This window comes from Amphiprion ocellaris, chromosome 11 (genome assembly GCF_022539595.1).
Source record: "Amphiprion ocellaris isolate individual 3 ecotype Okinawa chromosome 11, ASM2253959v1, whole genome shotgun sequence".
Lineage (NCBI taxonomy): Eukaryota > Metazoa > Chordata > Actinopteri > Pomacentridae > Amphiprion > Amphiprion ocellaris.
In genome coordinates, this window is record NC_072776.1 from 5,605,889 (window position 1) to 5,626,811 (window position 20,923).

General features: G+C 37.4%; 1 protein-coding gene across 2 annotated transcripts; it reads left to right on the forward strand.

Moving 5' to 3' along the window:
• The first annotated feature begins 833 nt into the window (after nt 1-833).
• Nucleotides 834-16,812, forward strand: cbsb (cystathionine beta-synthase b). Of its 2 annotated transcripts, XM_035947824.2 has the most exons (15): nt 834-1,004; nt 3,638-3,898; nt 4,912-5,018; nt 8,764-8,898; nt 8,985-9,064; nt 9,154-9,358; nt 9,923-10,014; nt 10,234-10,353; nt 10,444-10,528; nt 10,601-10,706; nt 12,680-12,757; nt 12,846-12,980; nt 13,425-13,533; nt 13,645-13,729; nt 14,548-16,812. In XM_035947824.2, exons 2-15 carry the CDS (start codon nt 3,645-3,647, stop codon nt 14,682-14,684), a joined length of 1,728 nt encoding a protein of 575 aa, XP_035803717.2. In that variant the 5' UTR covers nt 834-1,004; nt 3,638-3,644; the 3' UTR covers nt 14,685-16,812. The 2 variants fall into 2 exon arrangements, with proteins under 2 accessions (XP_035803717.2, XP_054870936.1); XM_055014961.1 differs by lacking the exons at nt 834-1,004; nt 3,638-3,898 and having other exon boundaries at nt 4,914-5,018; nt 8,791-8,898.
• The last annotated feature ends 4,111 nt before the right edge of the window (nt 16,813-20,923 follow it).

The window sequence follows — 20,923 nt, forward strand, 5'->3', positions numbered from 1 at the left end:
GAGAGAAAATTGCAATAATTCCTTAAAAGTTTCCCTTGAAAGTTTTATTTTTTTTAAAAAAAACCCAAATTTGACAAGAAAATTCTTGTAAATATTTTCAAAAAATCCTACAAATATCTAAAGTGATTATATATATATATATATATATATCAGTAAAACTGCTAATATTTTCTTTAAGAACATTCACAAAAAAAAACCAAAATCCAGCGAAATTCGCTGGATTTTGGTAGATTTTTTTTGTGAATGTTCTTAAGAAATGTTTTTAACATTTTTTTTTCCACCAAAAAATGTTTAAAAAAATTCCCAAAAATGTTGAAAATGTGGGCATCAGAAGTTTCACTGTGAAAATATTTTTCCCCACATTTTCAAACTTTAAAAAGGGTCAGTTTTGACCCGCAGGAGGACATGAGGGTTAAAGCTGATGTACAGTGCAGATCAATTACAGAACCATAATAAAGAAGCCTTTGCTTTGCTGTCGAATTTTTACTTTGGATCAAAATCACAACCAGTGCACTGATCACATTTTTTTCCCCTTCAAAAATACAATGCAAACCAAAAGACTCATCTGATGGTTCCTCCTTTTGTATCATTTTAACTAACAAATTCAACAACAACAAAAAAAAGGCCCTAAAAATGTAATTACGGATGTTTTGTTTGGACCTGGCTGTTGCCTTTTAAATATTTAATTCTTCTTCATTATTTCACAACAAAGGTTTTGTTATTGTGTGCTCCACCCTGTTTTCTTTCCTTGTTGTGCTGCAGGTATGAATGCCTCTTCTGTCCTTTATGCTACCTGGACTGTGCAGGTGCAGGCCTCTGATTGGTGGATTCTTCTCCAGCGCAGAAAACTTCCCACACTGTGATTGTACTGATTAGTGGACGTTTCATTTATTTAATGAGGTGTTGACACTGCGGACTGCGGGACGAAAGCTGATGAGTTTGTGAGTGCTGGCTGGAGGAAGAAAACGTGAAATATCAGTTCCATCCGTGTTCTATCCTGACAGGTGAGTCCGCTGCTCTTTAACTGGAGCTCGACGAATTTGGCTTTTAGTGGAGTTTACAGTGATTCAGCTCGTTTCCTGCACCGCTGGAGCGACCGATTTAATATAAAATAAATGAGGAGAAAACTGTTTTAACATCTATCGACGCTGCTGGGCGCTAATATTTCCACCAAAACTCCGGTGTTTTCTTGTTATGTTTGGGTGAGAAACCCGGATTTATTTCCTTTGTGGCGCATTTTAAATAAATTTTGCTAATAAATCCAAAATAAATGTCAAAAAATATATTATTGCAACCTGATCAATAGGCGATTTATCTATGAAGTTATTGATGAACTAATGTGATTCTTTGTCCATTGTGTCAAAATGCTAAATGACGAGAAATAAATATGTTTCATGAGAGTAAAAATCCAACCAGCTCTGCAACTAATGATCAGTCAGTCAAGCTGTCAGTTGTTATCTCAGTCTTTGTTTCTTTTGGTCCATAAAATGCCAAATTACAGGTAAGAACTATTTATGTTTAATCCATATTCCAATTAATACCTTTGCGTGTCTATATCCTAAGGACATGGGGCTAGAGCATTTTGAAATTTTCTTATCCTAAAATTGTCAATTCATTTTCAAAATAATCTGCAGATTTATTTTTAAATTGCCAGATAAAAAGTTATCAACTAATCTTTTCAGCCTGTAGGCCTTTTTCACAGAGCACAAAGTCACAGGTCACAGTAAGAAGATCACAGATGGCAATAATACAAATACATTATGGCTGGATTCCATTTAGCTGCTTCAGTTTCAGGGCCCTGATCATAAACTGTATGTGTAAACAGTCTTATATTGGTTCACTGTAACACCGACGTGAATCACAGGGACACTTGAATACTACAGAGCTGCCGTTATTAGTAATGCGTGCACTTTTCTGTGGTGGAAATGACCTTTTGTGGACTCCTGATTCAGCTCAGTTAGAATAAAACAGGTCAGACGCAAGACCAGGAGTCACTTCCATTAACCTATTGAACACTGCTGTTCTAAATTTGGTTCGCAGCACGTTTCTGATACTTTTAGTGCTCATTAAAATGCATGTTTTGTATATAGTGGGTGGATAAAGCAGGAGGCTTGAGGCGAGATAAGGTGCAGACCAACTGGGTCTTTATTCACCGACTTTCACGTTACCAAAAAAAAAAAAAACCCCAAAGCAAGGCGGTTAACTGGTGTGTTGTGACACTCCTTCCCTCTGCCCTCACTCTCACTCAACTACCAGCCTTTTATCAGCAGCCTCTAATCAGCCCCTCAGCCCTTCCAACATTAGGGTTAACCAAAAATAATCAAGCGCAAGAAATTCACAAAAATCCAATATATCTTTACTTTCAACTGTAATAACAAACATTAAAACTAAGTATCTATTTCCTATAAACGACTACCAACATCCTCATCAAACAATGTATTTGTTTCATCACCTGGAGAGATTACTACTCACCCTCTCCTCACCTACACTTGGTTCCTCCTGAAACCTTTAAAAAGGTGTTCCAGTCCAGGGGGACTCTTTTGGCTGGAACACCTGAGGCAATGAAAGACAGGTGAGTCTTCTCAAACTTTTCATTCACACATTCTTAAAACAATGCCACATGCCCACTTCTATAGTCATGCAGTTATTAATAAAGTCCAATCACTTCATCATGTCACTGACGCTGTTATTTTCTTTGTCTTGTAGGCCTCATCAGAGTTTTCACCCAGTGCTGTGAGGAGAAGCCATCAAACAGCACATGGCAGCAAATGTTAGCCCCAAAGCTCATTAAACCTATCCAACAGTCACTGTCTTGTGTCTTTTATTTTGTCCCAGAATGTGAACTTCCATATAGGTAATAAAGCTGACCTTCATTACAGTCTGCTAAAATCTAACAGATTTGGTTAAAAAAAAAAAAAAAAACAAAAAAAAAAACAGTTCTCTATTTAACCCTTGTGTCGTCCTGCAGGTCAAAACTGACCCGTTTTAAAGTTTGAAAATGTGGAAAAATATATATGTTTTCCCAGTGAAACTTCTGATGTCCACATTTTCAACATTTTTGGGAAATCTTTGAACATTTTTTGGTGGGAAAAAAAGAAATGTTAAAAATGTTTCTTAAGAACATTCGCAAAAAAATCAACCAAAATCCAGCAATTTTGCTGGATTTTAGTAGATTTTTTTTTCAATGTTTTTAAAGAAAATATTAGAAGTTTTACTGATATATATAGAATCACCTTAGATATTTTTAGGATTTTTTGGAAGATTTTTACTATTTTTTTAAAAAATATTTTCAAGAATTTTCTTGCCAAATTTGGGGGATTTTTTTTTTAAAAATAAAACTTTGAAGGGAAAGTTTTAAAGAATTATTGAAGTTTTCTTCCTGAAGGTTTTGCAAATTTTTTTAGAAATTTGAGGATTTTTTTTGCTGAATTTTTTTGATTTTTTTCAGACGAGGAAACAATAGTTTTTGGTGCCCGTAAATGAAGACAATAAGAGGGTTAAGACCATTGTCACTGTGACATACTGATCTCCTCAAGCATGTAACCAGATTCAACAGAACAATACTGGTGTTCAATAATTAATGTCTGAAGGTTTTATGTCCATGTTTGATTGTAACATCTGCTCCCTCTTTCTGCAGGTGAGCCATGCCCTCTGTTTGTGGAAGTGCATGCTTGGAAGATGTTCCCACAGATCTAACTCACACTGAAAAGTCTTCCAGTGCGGATAGAGATGCTCCAAGTGTGACCAGTGATCACAGGTTATCTGGAAGTGAGAGCAAGCTGAAGGACAGAGAAGGGACAGCAGATCAGAGGGGCTGGATCCGCCCTGATTTGCCCAGCAGATGTACCTGGAGGCTGGGAGCAGCGGTTTCAGAGTCACCTCACAGCCACCCAGCACAGTAAGAGATGTACTGATGAGAAATAGAATGTGTGGAAAGAAATCAGAGGGCAGTAAAAGCAGGAGTAAAGCGTACAGAAAGCATGCAGTAAAACTCATCCTAACACGACCAACCTTCATCAGATTCACTCTTCGCTATATTAGAAACCAAACAACTAGAGCGGAGTCCACAAAAATGTCATACCTCCCATGTATGTGTATTAGTGTTCCCTTTGAGTCTGAACACTTTATATTGTGGGTGTGGGCCTCTCCTTATCATGATTCTTCTAGTTTCATCCCACCATTTTAATGTGGGAAGGTATCTTTTTCATGGGAAAAAAAACCCCAAAACTCCTTAAATGTGCGTCCTGATGCACACAAAGAGGTTTTTATGGGTAAAATCACCAATAGCAGTGGGACATTAAGATGTCCTGCCAGATGTCTTTTTCATCATGATGGTCAATTTGAAAACCACTTTTGGGTTCATTCTATTTACATCTCAACTTATGTGTATGCTAAGAATGCAATGACAAAATTCAAATTACCATTATTGTGGGACAAACAGTCAGACAGATTACTACAACTATTCCCATGAAAGTGAGTAAAGTCTCATACAGCTTCATAAAGTCCGTTTCTAAATAATATTGTTCCAAAATCTTGCAATAAGATATTGTAAAATTATAAGCAAAAACACTTTTCTTTCTTTGTACTAAGTTACAGGTTAGTAATACGTTTCCTATATCTTTTTTGAAATTTCTTTGAAGAAGTTTACAGTGGTTATTTATAGATATAGTTTACAGATCAGATATAGTTTCTGATCAGTGTAACTCAAAGCTCATGTTTCTGGGTCTTTAATGTTAATGAAGTGTTTAAGAAATAAACATGACCAGGGGAAAGGTTGTTGTCATAACCAGCTTAGATATTACATATTTCCACCCAGCTTGGTTTATCTATCATAAGATTTCAGTGACCATGTAAACAAGACTGTGTTCTTAGATTACTGATGGTGATTTTTTTCTCTCCTTTGCTTCACAGCATTAAGCCTCCCAGCATCCTTCCCAACATCCTGGGCAACATTGGACACACACCTCTGGTTCGCTTGAACAGAATCCCAAAGGAGTTTGGGCTCAAGTGTGATATGTGTGAGTACAAACAGTAAAGTGTGAAAGATCACGTTAAAGGTTAACTGTATAACATTCAGAAAACCCTTCTTATCAATGATACCAGTGACCATTAAGTCAGCTGTATTCAACCTCCTGTAGCTTGTGCTCAAACACAGGAGCTATTTGCAAATGAGTGTCCTGGGCAGTGGAAAAAACAGTGACGTGATGTACATGAGACTGAGCATGATTGACTCTTATTAAATAGATAAATGATTTAAGTTACACTGTTATTTCAGTTTGTCTTTATTTGAGATTATAGACTATATTTTTAGAGTTTTAACTCTCATCTAAGAGGCTTCTTCAGTTCTAACTGATACAGAGTCTCAAATATATATTGTCATCGCCACCTCACATAGTTAATGGCCATAACCACATAGGACTGACTAACTTTAAGTGTAAATGCTTATGAAAGTAATTCAAGATGTAAACAGTGGTGGAAGTTTCTAGAGAAAGATCTCAAGACTGCATTATAAGTACCTGATAAGTAGTATCATCGAGCCTGTCCTGTTTCGACGCGGATGTTCTAAGTTAATGTAGATGATTTCCTTCTTTCAAAACATCAGTCCTCTCTGTCCAGAATGTGAACACTGGTGTCCTTTATCTTTCACATGGAAGTAGATGCTGAGTCTTGTCATGAGAAACTGACCAAAGCTAGTTTGACTAATGCTATGTTTTTTCCCTCCATGAATCAAATAGTCTGTGGGAAGCTGACCCTCGTTTTCCTCTGACCTTTGTCAGTGACATTTCTTTTTGGGCAGACGGCTTTCAGTAAATAATATTTTTTTGCTTGTTTCTTGTGCTTACTTGGTGTTAATGTTGGAGACGGTGTTGTGCAAGGAGCTATTTGTTGGTTGACAGTACAGATCTGTTGTACATTGTTGATCCTCCTGGGATGTAAAAGGTCTCAGGAGGAGAACCAAAATTGTGTTCTTCACGTCAGACTGGATTCTATGCAATATTTTACCCCCTTTTTTCTCTTTGAGGCAAAGCATAAAAGTCATCTCTTGGATTTACACAGAAAATTAACCTCGAGTCAATCCTTAGTCAGGGAATGAATTTTACGTTATCTTACAATCTGTTCACATACTAGCAATGAAAAAGAGTTGAATAGACATAGTGGCTTCATTATCATACACATAGAAACTGTAACATTTATTAGCAAATTCTGTAATTTGGTTTAAATTTGATTCTGTAATTTAATACACTGGAAATCAATATATGTGCAGTATACTGTTCTTCGACAAACAGTTGTGTGATGAGCAAAACTTTCCAAATGCAACAAATTTTATTTATTTGACTTTTATTTTACCAAGTATAAATGTTTGAGAACCATTTTTCATTTGCAAACATGACCTGGCTGAGAGGCGCCAGCAGGAACAAATACACATGTAAACTACAGACGCAAATAGACATATGAACATAACAAAGAACAAAAGGAAACAAGTAAGAAGCATGGGAGCATATGCATGTGAGTGAAAAAAATGTGCATGAGGTGTAGAAAGTGTGTGTATATAGAAATATGTGTCCGAAGTGATCATCAGGAGCAACAGTCAACTACAATCTGTTGGAGTTCAAGCTTGAACGTGGTGAGTGGAGTCAAAATTGAAAGTTTGAGGGTGTTTTGTAAGATGTTCTAGTCATTAGCTGCTGCAAAGCGAAAGGCGTTACGGCCAAAAATAGTAGAAGTACTGGGGATGATGAGCTTGATGTATTCACAAGAGCTAGTATGATATGAATTATGGGTGATGTGAAGAAGAGAGGACAGGTAGGGAGGTGTCTTGCCCAGAATTGACTTGTAAACAAAATGAAATGAGGAATTGGTATAGTTGAGGAATCTGTATGAAACTATGCCCACTTTCATGGGAATTGTCGTAGTAATTGGTTTGACTGGTTGTCCCACAATAATGTTAATTAAGATCTTTTCTGCAGACTTATAATGCAGATAGCTTGAGATGGAAACAGCATGAAGAAAATGACCAGAACTCCATTTCGGGAGTCGTTCCAAACTCCTCTAACAGCAGCTGTACTGTTCTCCTTTCTGGAACAGTAAGCAAGTTGAGAAGTTTAATGTGTTCAGTGGGATGAAAAGTATTCTGCCTGGATGTAACTGTAGCTCAGCAGAGGTTTAGAGAGAAATCTCACCTGGCGAACAGTCTTTGTGTATCAGGATGTTTTTCACCGCCGAAGTCATTCAAGCTACATGCAGGTTGCAGAGTCATCTTTGCTTTTATTTGGGGCTGTTGGTTCACCGAATCCCTGTTGGCTTCCTGTTTAGCTCTTAAGAAGGGAAGATTGAAGTATCATGTAGCTGTGTGACTGTTGGGGTTTTGTCTGAGGAGGCGGTGAGCTCCAGGGGTTGGGAGGTGAAAATGAAGACTCATTGTTCTTTTTTGCCAACAGAGAGACACACATCCACAAATAAAATGCAACTTGAAACGCACTTTGAATACAGCGTCTCTTCAGCTGCATCGTTTAGACTTAGATTTACTTGGACAACTTTATTTATGGATGTTCAATAAAGGGGTAAACACTAAGAATGAAAGTCAAGTTCTAGTTTGTCCCCATGCGTTAGTTAGGCAAAGGACTTTATATCTACTAATTGGCATTTCATGGTTTTCAAGTGAAAAAGATTGTTCTAATTTCTAGGTGAGTTAGTGCACCTGCAAGTTAGGAGCTCGTATACGAGACAAAAGCAGAGGATACTTTCAGACGACCTCATGCTCCTCAAAGATAAAATTAGTTCAGTTCAGTTTTAAGCCCCATTCAGACAGGATATTAACTTTACAAGGAGGCTCTGGGGTGAAATATTCTAGACTCTGTAGAATAAAGGGCTTTCAGAAAGACAATTAAACACAAATAATTTCCCATAAATTCACTTAAGCTTCAGAAATTGGCAGAGAAGCATCACATTTTTCATTTTCTTCAGTATTGCAGTGATCCAGTGAGAGCTGCCTGTATGTCAGTGGGTACTAAAGTATACACAGCGATGGCTAATAGCTAATTTGGCACAGTCATAATGCCAAATTGCAAATAAAAATAGCCTTAAAACATGGCTTCTGCTTCTGTAATTAACAACTTGGAGCAGGACTTTCTCTGGCTTCTAATTCTACATGGAAATACCACAGAATTCACAGCACAGTGTAGTTTTTAACCCATGTGTAACACGAGTTTGTCGGACAACGTTACAGTTCAGTGGTGCTGAGCAGCAGCTTGGAAATGGCTCTGAAGCGACTGCTGGTTAACATGTAGTCCTAATGAGTCACTTATCAGTCATTATTCTATGTCAGAGACTAGAGAAACAGACAAATCTGTGAACAGGAGCAGCTTTATTGGGAGTTTGGTTGCAAAGTCAGGAACGGCACTTCCATGGTTACGATGCACGAATGTTGTTGAACGGCTACATATGCAGTGACGTACTGATGTTTTATGGAGATGCAATGATGTGGCTTTAACTTGGTTCCTTGCCAATGGAAAACTAAACCGGTTCTTAGAAGGCACTAAATTTGAACCAACTAAGCACTAGCACGGAACTAGCACCTGGTTCTTTTTAATTGAAAAGGGGTGTGTGTGCTTTTCTTGTTGTTCTTGCTGTGGTAGTAATTTAGTCCCAATCATTCAAGATAATGGATGACAGATTTAAAATATATTTCATCAAATGAACCTTTCAGATCAGCCCTGAACACACTCAGTCATACGGTATTTTCTCATGGGTGACTGTGTTTAGTGGCCAAGTGTGAGTTCTTCAGTGCAGGAGGCAGCGTGAAGGACCGGGTCGCCCTGCGGATGGTGGAGGACGCTGAGAGAGCTGGGATCCTCAAACCGGGAGACACGATCATCGAGCCCACCTCTGGAAACACAGGTATGTGGAAGGAAGACGGACAGTCGATGTAAACTGTATTGTGATAATAGCCGGTTGTTAAATCCTCCTCTTTGGGGTTGATGCAGGCATTGGCCTCGCCCTCACAGCTGCAGTAAAAGGTTACCGCTGCATTATTACCATGCCTGAGAAGATGAGCCCGGAGAAGGTAAGCAGCTCTGTTCATGAGCACAACTTGTCATTAGTTGAATGTGGGGCATTCAGCTAATTAAAGGCTGATCTTAATGTGCGTTTCAGGTGGATGTGCTGAGAGCTCTTGGAGCAGAAATTGTGCGCACACCTACATCTGCAGCTTTTGATTCTCCAGAGTCTCATGTACGTGCTGCCTGGCGTCTGAAGAATCAGATCCCCAACTCGCACATCCTCGACCAGTATCGCAACGCCAGCAACCCCCTGGCTCACTACGACACCACGGCAGAGGAGATACTGGAGCAGTGTGACGGTTTGTGCCTCTTTTCTCTTATTGTTCAGTGGTCTGTGATACATTCATGTCATCAAACCCCTTAAGCTATGTTTAATTCAGCAGCTAAAGGAGAGGAAAAAAGAGAACACACTTACACCTCTTTACACTGTCTGTGGTGTCCCTTAAGTTTCCACAAAGTGGTCTCTAGTATTACATGTGACCGTTTACAGTTAACAGCCTACTCCTGCATTTGCACCTAAAATGCTGTATGTAATTTCCACCGCAGCCTCCATAATTCAACCGGGAAAGAGGTAGAAAAAGGCACGCAATAAAAAAAAAAAAAAAACACAACTAAAATACCCCTGAATCACTGAGATGTAGATTTGTACGGGACTAGTATTATCACAGGACGCCAGTGTTTGGCGAGATATGGTGGGTAATATGTGGTGGAATTTTTACTTTACAAATTACAGACATGGCGCAGTCACAAGGGATTAAGATCACAGACTTCCTCTGCAATTATTACAGATCATCACTGGTCCCGAGGCTTTACTAATCCTGTGCGAATAGGGCTTAGAAAAGCACATGTACTTTTCCTTTCAGGTAAACTGGACATGTTGGTGGCTGGAGCCGGTACAGGTGGTACACTCACAGGTGTTGCTCGAAAACTGAAAGAAAGATGTCCTAATGTCAAGGTAAGACACACAACTTATTGTAATCCAGAGCTGAGCCCACACATGAAATGAGGTAGAAGTTTTTAACTGAACAACTCATACTACAAATGTTTTCTCCAGACTACATCATCTCAGTACTAATGCGTGTGTTTTCTACTCACTGGAGCCTGTTAGTGCTGCATTTTTAATCCTTTTGCTGCTGTAATTGCAAAGTTTTAACACTGCTGAGTGTGTTTTTAGATAGTTGGTGTGGATCCTGAGGGCTCTGTTCTTGCTGCCTCAAAAGAGAAGAATGAGAAGACTTCGTCTGAAGTGGAGGGCATTGGATACGACTTCATCCCCACCGTGCTGGACAAATCTGTGAGTGTTTTTGTGCTTGTGTGTATTTGTACATTACACGTTTTATCTAAGCTCCAGCTCCGTTTCTTTCTCCTTTTTAAATCTGTGCAGCTTGTGGACTTGTGGTACAAATCAAGTGATGTGGAAACGTTCACCATGGCACGCAGACTGATCAGAGAGGAGGGTCTCTTGTGTGGTACGTTCATATAACACACCGCCAACGGCCTGCTTTTTAGTTGTGTAAATAGATTTTCCTGCCGTTCTGCAGGCGGAAGCTCCGGCTCTGTGATGGCGGCAGCAGTGAAGACGGCTCAGCAGCTGGAGGAGGGGCAACGCTGTGTGGTCATCCTGGCCGACTCCGTCCGAAACTACATGTAGGAGACTTATCGTAGGAGTCATGTCACGCAAAGTGTACACTGTAAAAACAAAAATCTTATTTTTATGGTAAAATTCTGGCAGCTGTGGTTGCCAGAATGCCACTGTAAAATTACAGTAAAATCTTTTCTTCCATTTACAGTAAAAAAAATGTATTGATATTGTTGATTTCACAGTTAAAAAATGTATTTCATTCCATATATCCCTGAATTTAGGGGTGGGATTAAATAAGTTTTAACTTCTTCCCACTCCATTTCGAACATGTTAAAGTTTTGTTTTCCTCTCATTCTCTTTATATGAGAAGCATAATGTACTATTTTAGTAGTTTTTGTGAATTATTCGTTGAGTTTTTTTTAAATTACATGTTCGATATATATATATATATATATATATATATATATATATATATATATATATATATATATATATATATATATATATATATATATAAAAATAACTGTTAGAAAATGTTTTAACCTTTAAAGACATTTTAGTTTTTCTTGAAAATTTACATGAAAATGCCACATAAAGTAAAGTTTGTGTGACCTTTAATAAATATTATATTTTTTCCATTATCAGCACAACAGTTACTGTATTTAACATTAAATATATGGGTTTTAGCAATGACACAGCTCTTGCAGTCATAAATATTAAACCATATGTCCATTATTAACACAAAAGTACATTGATTTGACCGGTACAAACTGTATTTTTTACATGAACTAAAGGCAAAAATGTTTCTGGTAATAAATATTACAGCATTTTTCCCTTATCAGTTTCTACATTTAACTGAAAATTGGTATTCTTTTTGAGAAATAAATACAAAAATCACAGAATTGATGTTTATATATATATATGTGTGTGTGTGTGTGTGTGTGTGTGTGTGTGTGTGTGTGTGTGTGTGTGTGTGTGTGTGTGTGTGTGTGTGTGTGTGTGTGTGTGTGTGTGTGTGTGTGTGTGGGGGTGTGTGTGTGTGTGTGTGTGTGTGTGGGTGTGTATATATATATATATAATACAGCATGTTTAGGGAAATGTAAAAAATACAGTTTTCTCCTGACTCATTTATTGACAGAGATTCTGTGTTATATAAACTGTATGAAACTGTTTTAGAGTTTATAGATTTTTACCATCATGGTTTGAGAGTTTTTCAGCATAAAATTTACAAACCTTTTTCATGGTGTAGTTTGCTCACATGCCAGGATTAAACCATTCATAATAATGAAGTAACCATTGAACTGGGCCTTTTTTCTCATATTTTTACCCACTGTGGGCTCATTTTCTCAGCAAGATATGTCGAAAACAACAGCACAACCATGACAAGAAGCAGAGATAACTCAAAAATGATACAAAATCTTTTGTTTTTTACTGAATCTGCTTCATGGAAATGGTTTATTTGGGAAAATTTTTGCATGAGTCATGTAAAATGAAGTTTTTAAGCAATTTTAAGCGTAGATTTGGTTGCATTAATTACAAATGAGTCGTTCACAGTTAAACATCTGAAGATTCTTCATGTTGTTATAGTGTTTGATTCTGAAAAAAAGTGCAGTTTTGGTGATTTTTAAAACATTTTGTGCCTTTAAACCTGCCTGTGGGTTTTGGGGAACTGCAAACATTTGTGGCAAATTTGAAGAAATTCCAACCAGACATTCAAAAGTGAAGAGAAAAATACCTGAAAACAGAACGTCTTATCTTAGACTCCTTGGCCATCTGGGCATCCCACCCTTTACACTTCTCTCCAGCTAATAAAGCACAAGTTAAAGTTAACACAATGAAAAACAAGCATAAAAATACTTAATAAATCTAAACTACAAGACTTTGTTTTGATGTTAGAAGAAATTAACAAATTCCAGACAAAAAAAACTCCATAAATAACTCCTAGAATCTTACAAGTTTAAGGTGCAGGATGGAAACCAGCCAGTTGTGCCACACATGTTCACACCTACTGATGATGATTTTAACATTTTATCTCCAGGTCAAAGTTCCTGAGTGATCAGTGGATGTGTGAGAAGGGCTTCCACAGCCTGGAGGAACCGGTCGACGTCAAACCATGGTAAAATAAAGAAATAAAACAGCACCTCTCATGTATGAATATATGACAAGCAGGTAAGTGTTAACAGATTTGTCTTGCTGTCTTGAAGGTGGTGGGACCTGACTGTCCAGAGTCTACACCTGTCCGTCCCACTCACTGTGTCTCCGTCTGTGTCCTGCCAGACAACTGTTGAGATCCTGAAGGAGAACATGATGGATCAGGCTCCAGTCGTCACTGAGTCAGGGTGTGTGTCTTCAGGAGAATCTGTGTTTGATATTAAGATCCGTACCGTACTGTGAATAATCTCTCAGTACCTGTTAGAGATCTGCACTATATGGACAGAAATCATCAAATCATCTGCATAAATGTACGAAATGGATGATGAGAGAAATACCAATCATAAACTGTTACATCCATTTAACTGCTTTTAACAATTTTTAAAAATTATTTGATGTTTTTCTTTTAAAAGGTAGAGTTCAGATGCAAACTATTTTCATCTTTATTTCATTCATTGATTGAAATGATTGAATTGATTGTTAATGAAAGGGTTGAAATGTTTAGTTTGTATGCTTTATTGGTTCCTTAATCTTTATCTTGGACATTTTCTTGACATTAGCAGACAGAGTGAGCAGATGTGCACCACTATCTCCTGTATCTGGTGAAGGGTTTGTTGTCTCTGTTTGTGCAGTGCCATCGTGGGGATGGTGACTCTGGAAACTGTTTTATCCTCTCTGTTGGCCGATAAGGTGGAACTTTCAGATGCTGTCAGCTTGGTGCTCTGTAAGGACTTCAGACAGGTCAGATCAGGAGCGCATGGTAACATGGATAAAAAATGCAGCTTTTAAAGACATGCATCTGAATTTAAACATATTTATGTATTTGTCTAATAATCCTCTTTCACCTTCCAGGTGCAGCTGACAGACAGTCTGGGGAAACTGTCCCACATCCTGGAAACTCATAACGTTGCCCTGGTGGTTTATGATCGCACCCAATGTAAGAAACTTTATTTGTTCTTAATGCAGCCAGTGTGTGGGTCTACGACGCTTTAAGACACAGTTTTATTTGTCCTTTATACGCGCTGCAGCTAACATTTTTTTGTATTGCACATGCAGATGATTGTTTGTTCTATAAAATGTCAGAAAAATGACAACAGGCCACAATGACAGAATGATTTCGCTTATTTTGTCCAACCAACAATCCAAAACCCTCATATTTTTAAATTATTATCCCACAACTCTAAGAAAAAAAAAAAGAGAGAGAGAAATAAATCTCCATATTTCAGAAGTTGGAATTTGGAAATATTTGGCAGTTTTGCTTTAAAAAATTATGTTTAATTGATTATTAAATTAGACGGAAAAATGTCCTCATCTCTGTTAAAAGCAATAATATATTTTTTTAAATAAAATACTCCTGGTAAATGACTTTTCAGATGTAAATAACACATCTTTTATCTGCTGAAGTTGTCTGATGCAAACTGTATGAATATTTTTGATCCAGCAGATTTTGACGTATTTCCAGAAGAGCTGTAATAAATCTATGAAAGAATCAAAATCCATGATTGTTTTTTGAGCCAGAGACATGTGTTTCAATGATTCACAGAAAACTGGAAGTTACAGAAGTCAACAGAAACTCAAGACTACCATGATATACATTGTCTTTACAAGTGTATGTAAACTTTTGTTCACAACTCTAGATGTTCCTTCCTTTATCCCTGAACATCTTCCAAGAATTTTCATAGTAAAAGAACCGCAACAATCTTCTGTGTTTACCCACTAACATCAGTGTAACTTCAGTCTTCCGCCTCTGTCCAGATGTGACTGATGGTTCGGCTATTCGGAGGCAGACGGTGTTTGGAGTCGTGACGGCGATCGACCTCCTCGACTACATCACCACACAAGAGCATCGCTGGTCGTCTAAATGCTCGCTGTCAGACAACGAGTCTCTGTGACTGTTTCCTACCGAGAGGCAGCACATGATCACCTGCAGTGTAGGCTACATCACAAAGTCAATTTTAAACAGTAAGATAATCCTTCATTGCTCCCCATGCCAGGGGAAATTTACATTATTACAACAGAAACAAACATATGCATAAAAACTGGGTTACTATATAATTGAGGCACTTTTGAATTCCATGGGATATTTCTTGCATGCATTTTTATTAAAAGTTAAACTACTGTCTTTTTATGTTCATTATGATTATGTCTTTACAAATTCCATAATTATTATGAAAACAATCACGTATTAATAAAAAAATGACTGGATAACACTAAAATGTCAACTAAATTTTAATTTAATAACAACCACCTTCTAATTAGCTAAACAATAATAAAATGAGTTTATTCAGCAATTGTTCTGATTCTGATCTTTTTATTAAGTTGAGATAATTATGACAGATATTTCTTTTTTGGCAATATATCAAATTTTATATGGAGAATAACAAATTGTATCTGTGTTCAAGAAATCACTTTCCACTAAGTTCCCCATTACAAAAACCCCTCTCTAGGAAGTGTGTTAATTCCAGATCACATGACCTGCTCCACATGATGTCATTTCCTCCTGAAGAAAAGACTGGCCAGACTCCAAGGCTTTCTGAGTTATTTAATATAAAGTAGTCAACAGGTTTACTACAATATCTTTGTAAATAACTTCACATTTCAATTTTACTCAACTGTATATATATTATTTAGAAGAATCTTTCTGTAAAAATGCCATGTGGTGTTTGGTTATAGGTCTGAAAACAGCAAAAATGTCAGCTATGATACAAAAAGTCCTGCAATTACATATTGACCCAATAATAATAATAATAATAAGTACATTATGTACAAGGATGCGAATGAAAATGAATGGATACAGTATTAACACACTGTAGATGAACAGCAATATAAAGTGGCTTGTAAAATAAGAGTAAAAGTGCAAAATGCAGCAGTTCAACAAGTGCTGTGCAAATTTTATTCTGGTTTGAGATGATGATATGACATAAGTCCAGTTTATGTTAACATCAGACAGTGATGCTGATGTTCTACAGTCTTACAGCAGATGATATGAATGACCTCCTATAAGTTTGTCAACAAATCCTTTGACAACAACTTCTGTCACACTGCCAGTAATCTTTAATTCATTTAATATTTGCCGTTTTAGGAAATTTTTAACCATTTCTTTTTTTAAATTCTCATTTTTAACAATGTAAACACCTTTTGTTGATGATGTTGTGTCATGAACTTTATTGACAGTAAGAACAAAATTGAAAAACATATTCATAAAAGAGTTAATCTGTCCAATATCACTCTATGTAATTTAATGATTGTGATTGATAACTCACATGTGTTTAACACTGTATTTAGCTTGTAGCTCTACATGTTGAATAATGTCTTAAATTCCATTTACTGACTCTTTCTGATTGGATTTTAGTATCAGATGTAGACATTCTTCTGGAGCTTTCTCAGGTCTTCCTCTGTGACTCTGAGTCTTTCTAGGTTAAGGCAGTGACTAGTCGGATGTCTGTATGTAATTTCAGACAACCTGAGCTTCATACTTAGCCTGAACAAAGAGAATGAATGAACCATCGCTGTCAGAACAAATGAAGGCTGTGAATTGTGGATGAAAACAGTCTCTTTCTTAAGGAACAGTGATAAAGTGAAAGTCCATCTCTTTGAGTTTATAAAATATATATCAAAAAACACCATGTGGACATTTACTGAGATAAAAATATTGATTTTCACCAGAGGGGGTCTTTAATATTTACAAGGCTTAGCGCTCTCTGGCAGGTCAGGTAAAATACACAAACAAGTCTTCTAACTGAAAATTTGCTGCTTTACAGCTGTGGCCTCGTCTCGTCTCTCTGTAGATGTTCAGCAGCTTGTTATGTTTTGTGAATTTGCTGGAATCGTTTTGACTCAATATTTTAGGCTGCAGGTGCCTTTGATGATGTTCTACTGCTCAGTAAAGGCAGGTAGATAAAAGCCTCCATCTAGTGGCTGAAAATATCAGATCAGGCAACGGCTCTATGGTCTATTAGATGCCACAATCTTCTTTGGTCTACAATTGTTGCAGAAAAATAAACTGAAAAGTCTGTTTTATTGTGTTGATAGCTTTCATTTTGCCCTACAGCTGTGTAATAGTTCACAGAGAACGCTGAACAAAAAGTGTCTGATGTGGAGTAACTGTACTGTCTTACTTACATGTCGTCATGTTGGAGATTAAAGAGGAATTCCACCAATTTAACAAAGTCTGTTTACAGTGTTGAAGACTGTAACCTGAATCTCCAAGTGTCTCTGGCAGAGTTGCATTGTTGCATTCAGTTCTAACAAAGTGAAATAATGATACAAAAAAAATCTATATTTCTAGCTTGGTTGTAGAAATGCTTTTGAGCTTTCCCCTTATTTGATCATCTTACAGAAATGTAAGTGGAGTGCTTTTAAAATCTGTTACTGCATTCACTAGCTGAAAATGTCAAACCAGGGAAACCTGATAACTCCAGACAAACGGGAAGGATTTTAAATTGCAGGAATATCTTGCACACTTTGACCTGAAAAAGCCGACCCCTGCTGTGGTTGCAGAAAAGATTTCTGAACTGATCAACTTCAAAACCGCTGACAGATGAAGTGAACGCTGATAATCTTGCAACAACCTTTGACCCTGGCGTTGATGTGGATGCTACTTTGACGCCTACCAGCCACCTAAACATTACTGCAGACCAAGAACACCCCGTCATTTCTTAACCAGCAGCTGCTCAGAACTGCAAAAACTACCCAGAAACAGCTTGAGAAACACAACAAAAAGTCCCCAGATCTCAATCCGATTGAGGAATTCTCTGGAACAAGCCTGATCTGCTGAGGCCTAAAGGATCCACTGCCAACATCCTGATCCCACACACCACAGCACACAGTGGGTCCATGTCAGAGCTGTTTTGGACACTCAAATACCACTTACTGATTCTCATAGCCCCATAGTATTTTAGCTTTAATTTGGCTCGATTTAGGTTAACAAAAATAAGCTTTAATTGTTACACTTTATGTGTCTCTCATTTTGCTGTGGCCATTTTGACCCAGGTCATAACAACTGTATGTTAGTAAATCTTCACGTGCTAATTGTCATGCTATGAAACACAACTTTATTTATATAGCACCCTTAAGAACAGCATTCACAAAGTGCTCTGACAGTTAAAACATGCAAGACATAAGGAGACAAGTCAGAGCAGTCAATTAAAATAAATAGTAAAAATGACAGTAAATTAAGCGAATTATTAGCTAGATTAGCAATCAAATCAAGCAAAGGAAATAGGCAGTTTGAAAATAAAGAAATTAAGTAATAAAGAATAAAATCTACAGTTAAAATTAAAAGTCAAAAAATTAAAGAAAGAATTAGAGAGATGGCATCACACCAAAGAACCTTGTAGCTAAAAGTAAAATAAAATCAGAGAGAACGTCTATAAAAAAAAGGGAAATTATAGAGAATGAAACACTAAAACTTAAAAATAAAGCTAAAGGTAAACTTCAAATAAAAGCAAGTCTATAAAAGTAGGTTTTAAGAAGTGATTTAAAAGAAGTTAGTGACTCTTCAAGCCTTATCTCCTCAGGCAGGTTGTTCCAAAGTCGAGGGGGGCACCCTTAGATTTAAGCCTCGACGTTTGAACGGCTAGAAGGATCCACCTGAGGATCAAAGGCTGCGAGAAGGCTCATGAGGTGGTCAGCAGATCAGAAATGTAGCTTGAGGCAAGACCCTGGCCACCTTTAAAAGTGATCAGTGAAGTCTTAAAATGGATTCTAAAACCAGCAGGGAGCCAGTGGAGAAGCCAGGATAGATGCGATGTGATGCCATCTGTTAAAACTTCACAACAGACAATTTGGAGTTTAAGTTTAGGATTTGTTGCTTCTTCACTTTTCAGAGTCTGACACAAAAAGCCTGATTTTACATTCGTCTGCTGAATGCGGGAAAGTCTCTATGTTTATCTTAAATCTGAGTTTAAGGTGTGTGTGTGCAAGATATCTCAACAAATCTGAAACCAGCGTTGGTTCAGTGGTTCATCAGAAATGGACTTTTTAGTGACGTAGTCTGTAAGAGTTCAACTGCTTTTTAAATAAATGATATTCAGGTTGATAGATTCTGTGTTTTTCAGTTAGCAAGAAGCAGTGGAAGTGGAATCCGACTCATTTGATTCTTGGTTTTGTGTCAGATGTGTGTAGTTTGTCTTCAGACCAGAGGGAGGCAGAAACGACACACTGCAGGGACACATTCAGTCCATGCAGAAAGTGTTTGTGGTACACTGTGACCTGATAAGTTCTTTGTATATTCAGTTCCTCATTCCTCACGAGTTTATAGCTTCAACCTCCTTCAGGCTGCCTTCTATCAGTAATGATATTTGTGTATCTTCATATTCAACACAATGTGCCGCCACGAATTCAATGCAGCTTTGCATAAAAAACGGAATAAAGAGGCAAAACTGCCAAAATATTCCAAACATTTAAACATTTTTAGTCATAGAAATGCATAATATGTAACTTAATGATGATTTCTTGCTTTAGAAAATAAAAGATGCTGACATGTAAGATGAGTAATGGCCTCATAATACAATTTGATTGGTATTTTTTATAGATATATATTATACACTGTGTTTAGCAAAAGGATTATGTCATTTGTTTTTCATGTTTCATTTTGCCACCTTACTGATTTTAAACCAGTTTTTGAAGATTGTATGAAACTTCTTAAGCTTCCTGGACTGCATGGGTGAATTACTGAAACAAGGGCCCAAAGGAGTATGCTGGCTGATTGATTTTCTTGTGGGAAAATCAATTAACTGACACCAAAGAGACACAAAGCAACCATAAAGGGACTCAAACTGACTATAAAGCGATGCAAAATGACCAGAAAAAGACAGAACTGACTAAAAAGAGATGCACAATAAAGATAAATAGATGCAAACCCAAGGCAAACAGAAGGAAAATTACTACTTGGAGACATAAAAGGACCATTGCTAGATGCATAATTACCACAAAGAGCTACAACTTGAGCATAAAAAGAAGCAAAAGTACTGCAAAGAGAAGCAAACAGCTATAAAATGACACAAAATGTCCATGAAGAGAGTGAAGGTGGCTGCAAAGAGACACAAAATGACCAGAAAGAGATGCAAACTGATCACAAGGAGACTTCACCGACTAAAAAGAGATGCAAAATTAACACCAAACGATGCTAAACCAAGGCTAACAGAGAGAAAAAGACACAAAGGACGACTGTTTGATGCAAAATGATCACAAAGAGAAGGAGAATGACCTGGCAACATATTGGACCCTTTTGGAAAAATTTATTTCAGGCTGAGAGTTCATTGCTTTACAGTGCTGAATGGTTCCTGTGTGCCTCATAACTTCTCCCAACCTCCTGCCTCAACATAAAATTAGAGAAACATTATCCTCCAAAAATGGCTTCATGAGGGCTCAGAGACAGCTTTTTTTTGACTTGTTTTCAAGAATTCATCGCAGCGTTTCAAATAACAGCTCCAGTGTCACTGAATATTGGCTTCACATGGAGGTGACAATCGCTGGAAACTGTAACCAGCAGCTTCATTATTAAACAGGGCCACCGTCATAGCACAAGCAGCATAACAGCAGATGGAAAAGCACACAGACATCACATCACACCGTGCCCCACCGACGTCCTCTGCACATCGCAGCCTCGTCCGATCTGTCATCATCAGCAGGAAGAGGTAATATCCCAGGATGACGCTGTCTCTTTCAGTCATTAGCAGCAGATTGTGCTCATAACATGCAGATTTTCAGAAACTTTGTGGGTCACATTAAGTCGCCTCTTGAGGGAAATACTCAAGAAAAGCCTTCCGAAGCAGCAATAAAGCAGAATTTTAGGTGAAGTAGAAGAGGAAAGGAGTTGCACATATTAAAAACTTCCATTTAAAGTAGATTTACAGATAGTGTCTTTCAGCTGCGGCGTCATGGTTCTATCACTGCCTCCAGGGTCAGTATATAATTACAGGACTTTTTGGATCATAGTTAAACATTTTTGCTGTTTTCAGGCCTAAATTCAACATGGCCTTCTATAACCAAACACCACATGACATTTTTACAGAAAGATTCTTCTAAATATTATATATACAATTGAGTAAAATTGAAATGTAAAGTTATTTCTAAAGCTATTGTAGTAAACCTGTTGACTACTTTATATTAAAAAACAGAAATGCTT

What these genes read in the sequence shown, in the direction of transcription:
- cbsb (XM_035947824.2), top strand. Translation starts at nt 3,645, where the DNA reads ATGCCCTCTGTTTGTGGAAGTGCATGCTTGGAAGATGTTCCCACAGAT. An exon ending in TGGGCTCAAGTGTGATATGT is followed by an intron (nt 5,019 to 8,763) that starts GTGAGTACAAAC and finishes GACTGTGTTTAG; the next exon opens with TGGCCAAGTGTGAGTTCTTC. An exon ending in CCGGTCGACGTCAAACCATG is followed by an intron (nt 12,758 to 12,845) that starts GTAAAATAAAGA and finishes GCTGTCTTGAAG; the next exon opens with GTGGTGGGACCTGACTGTCC.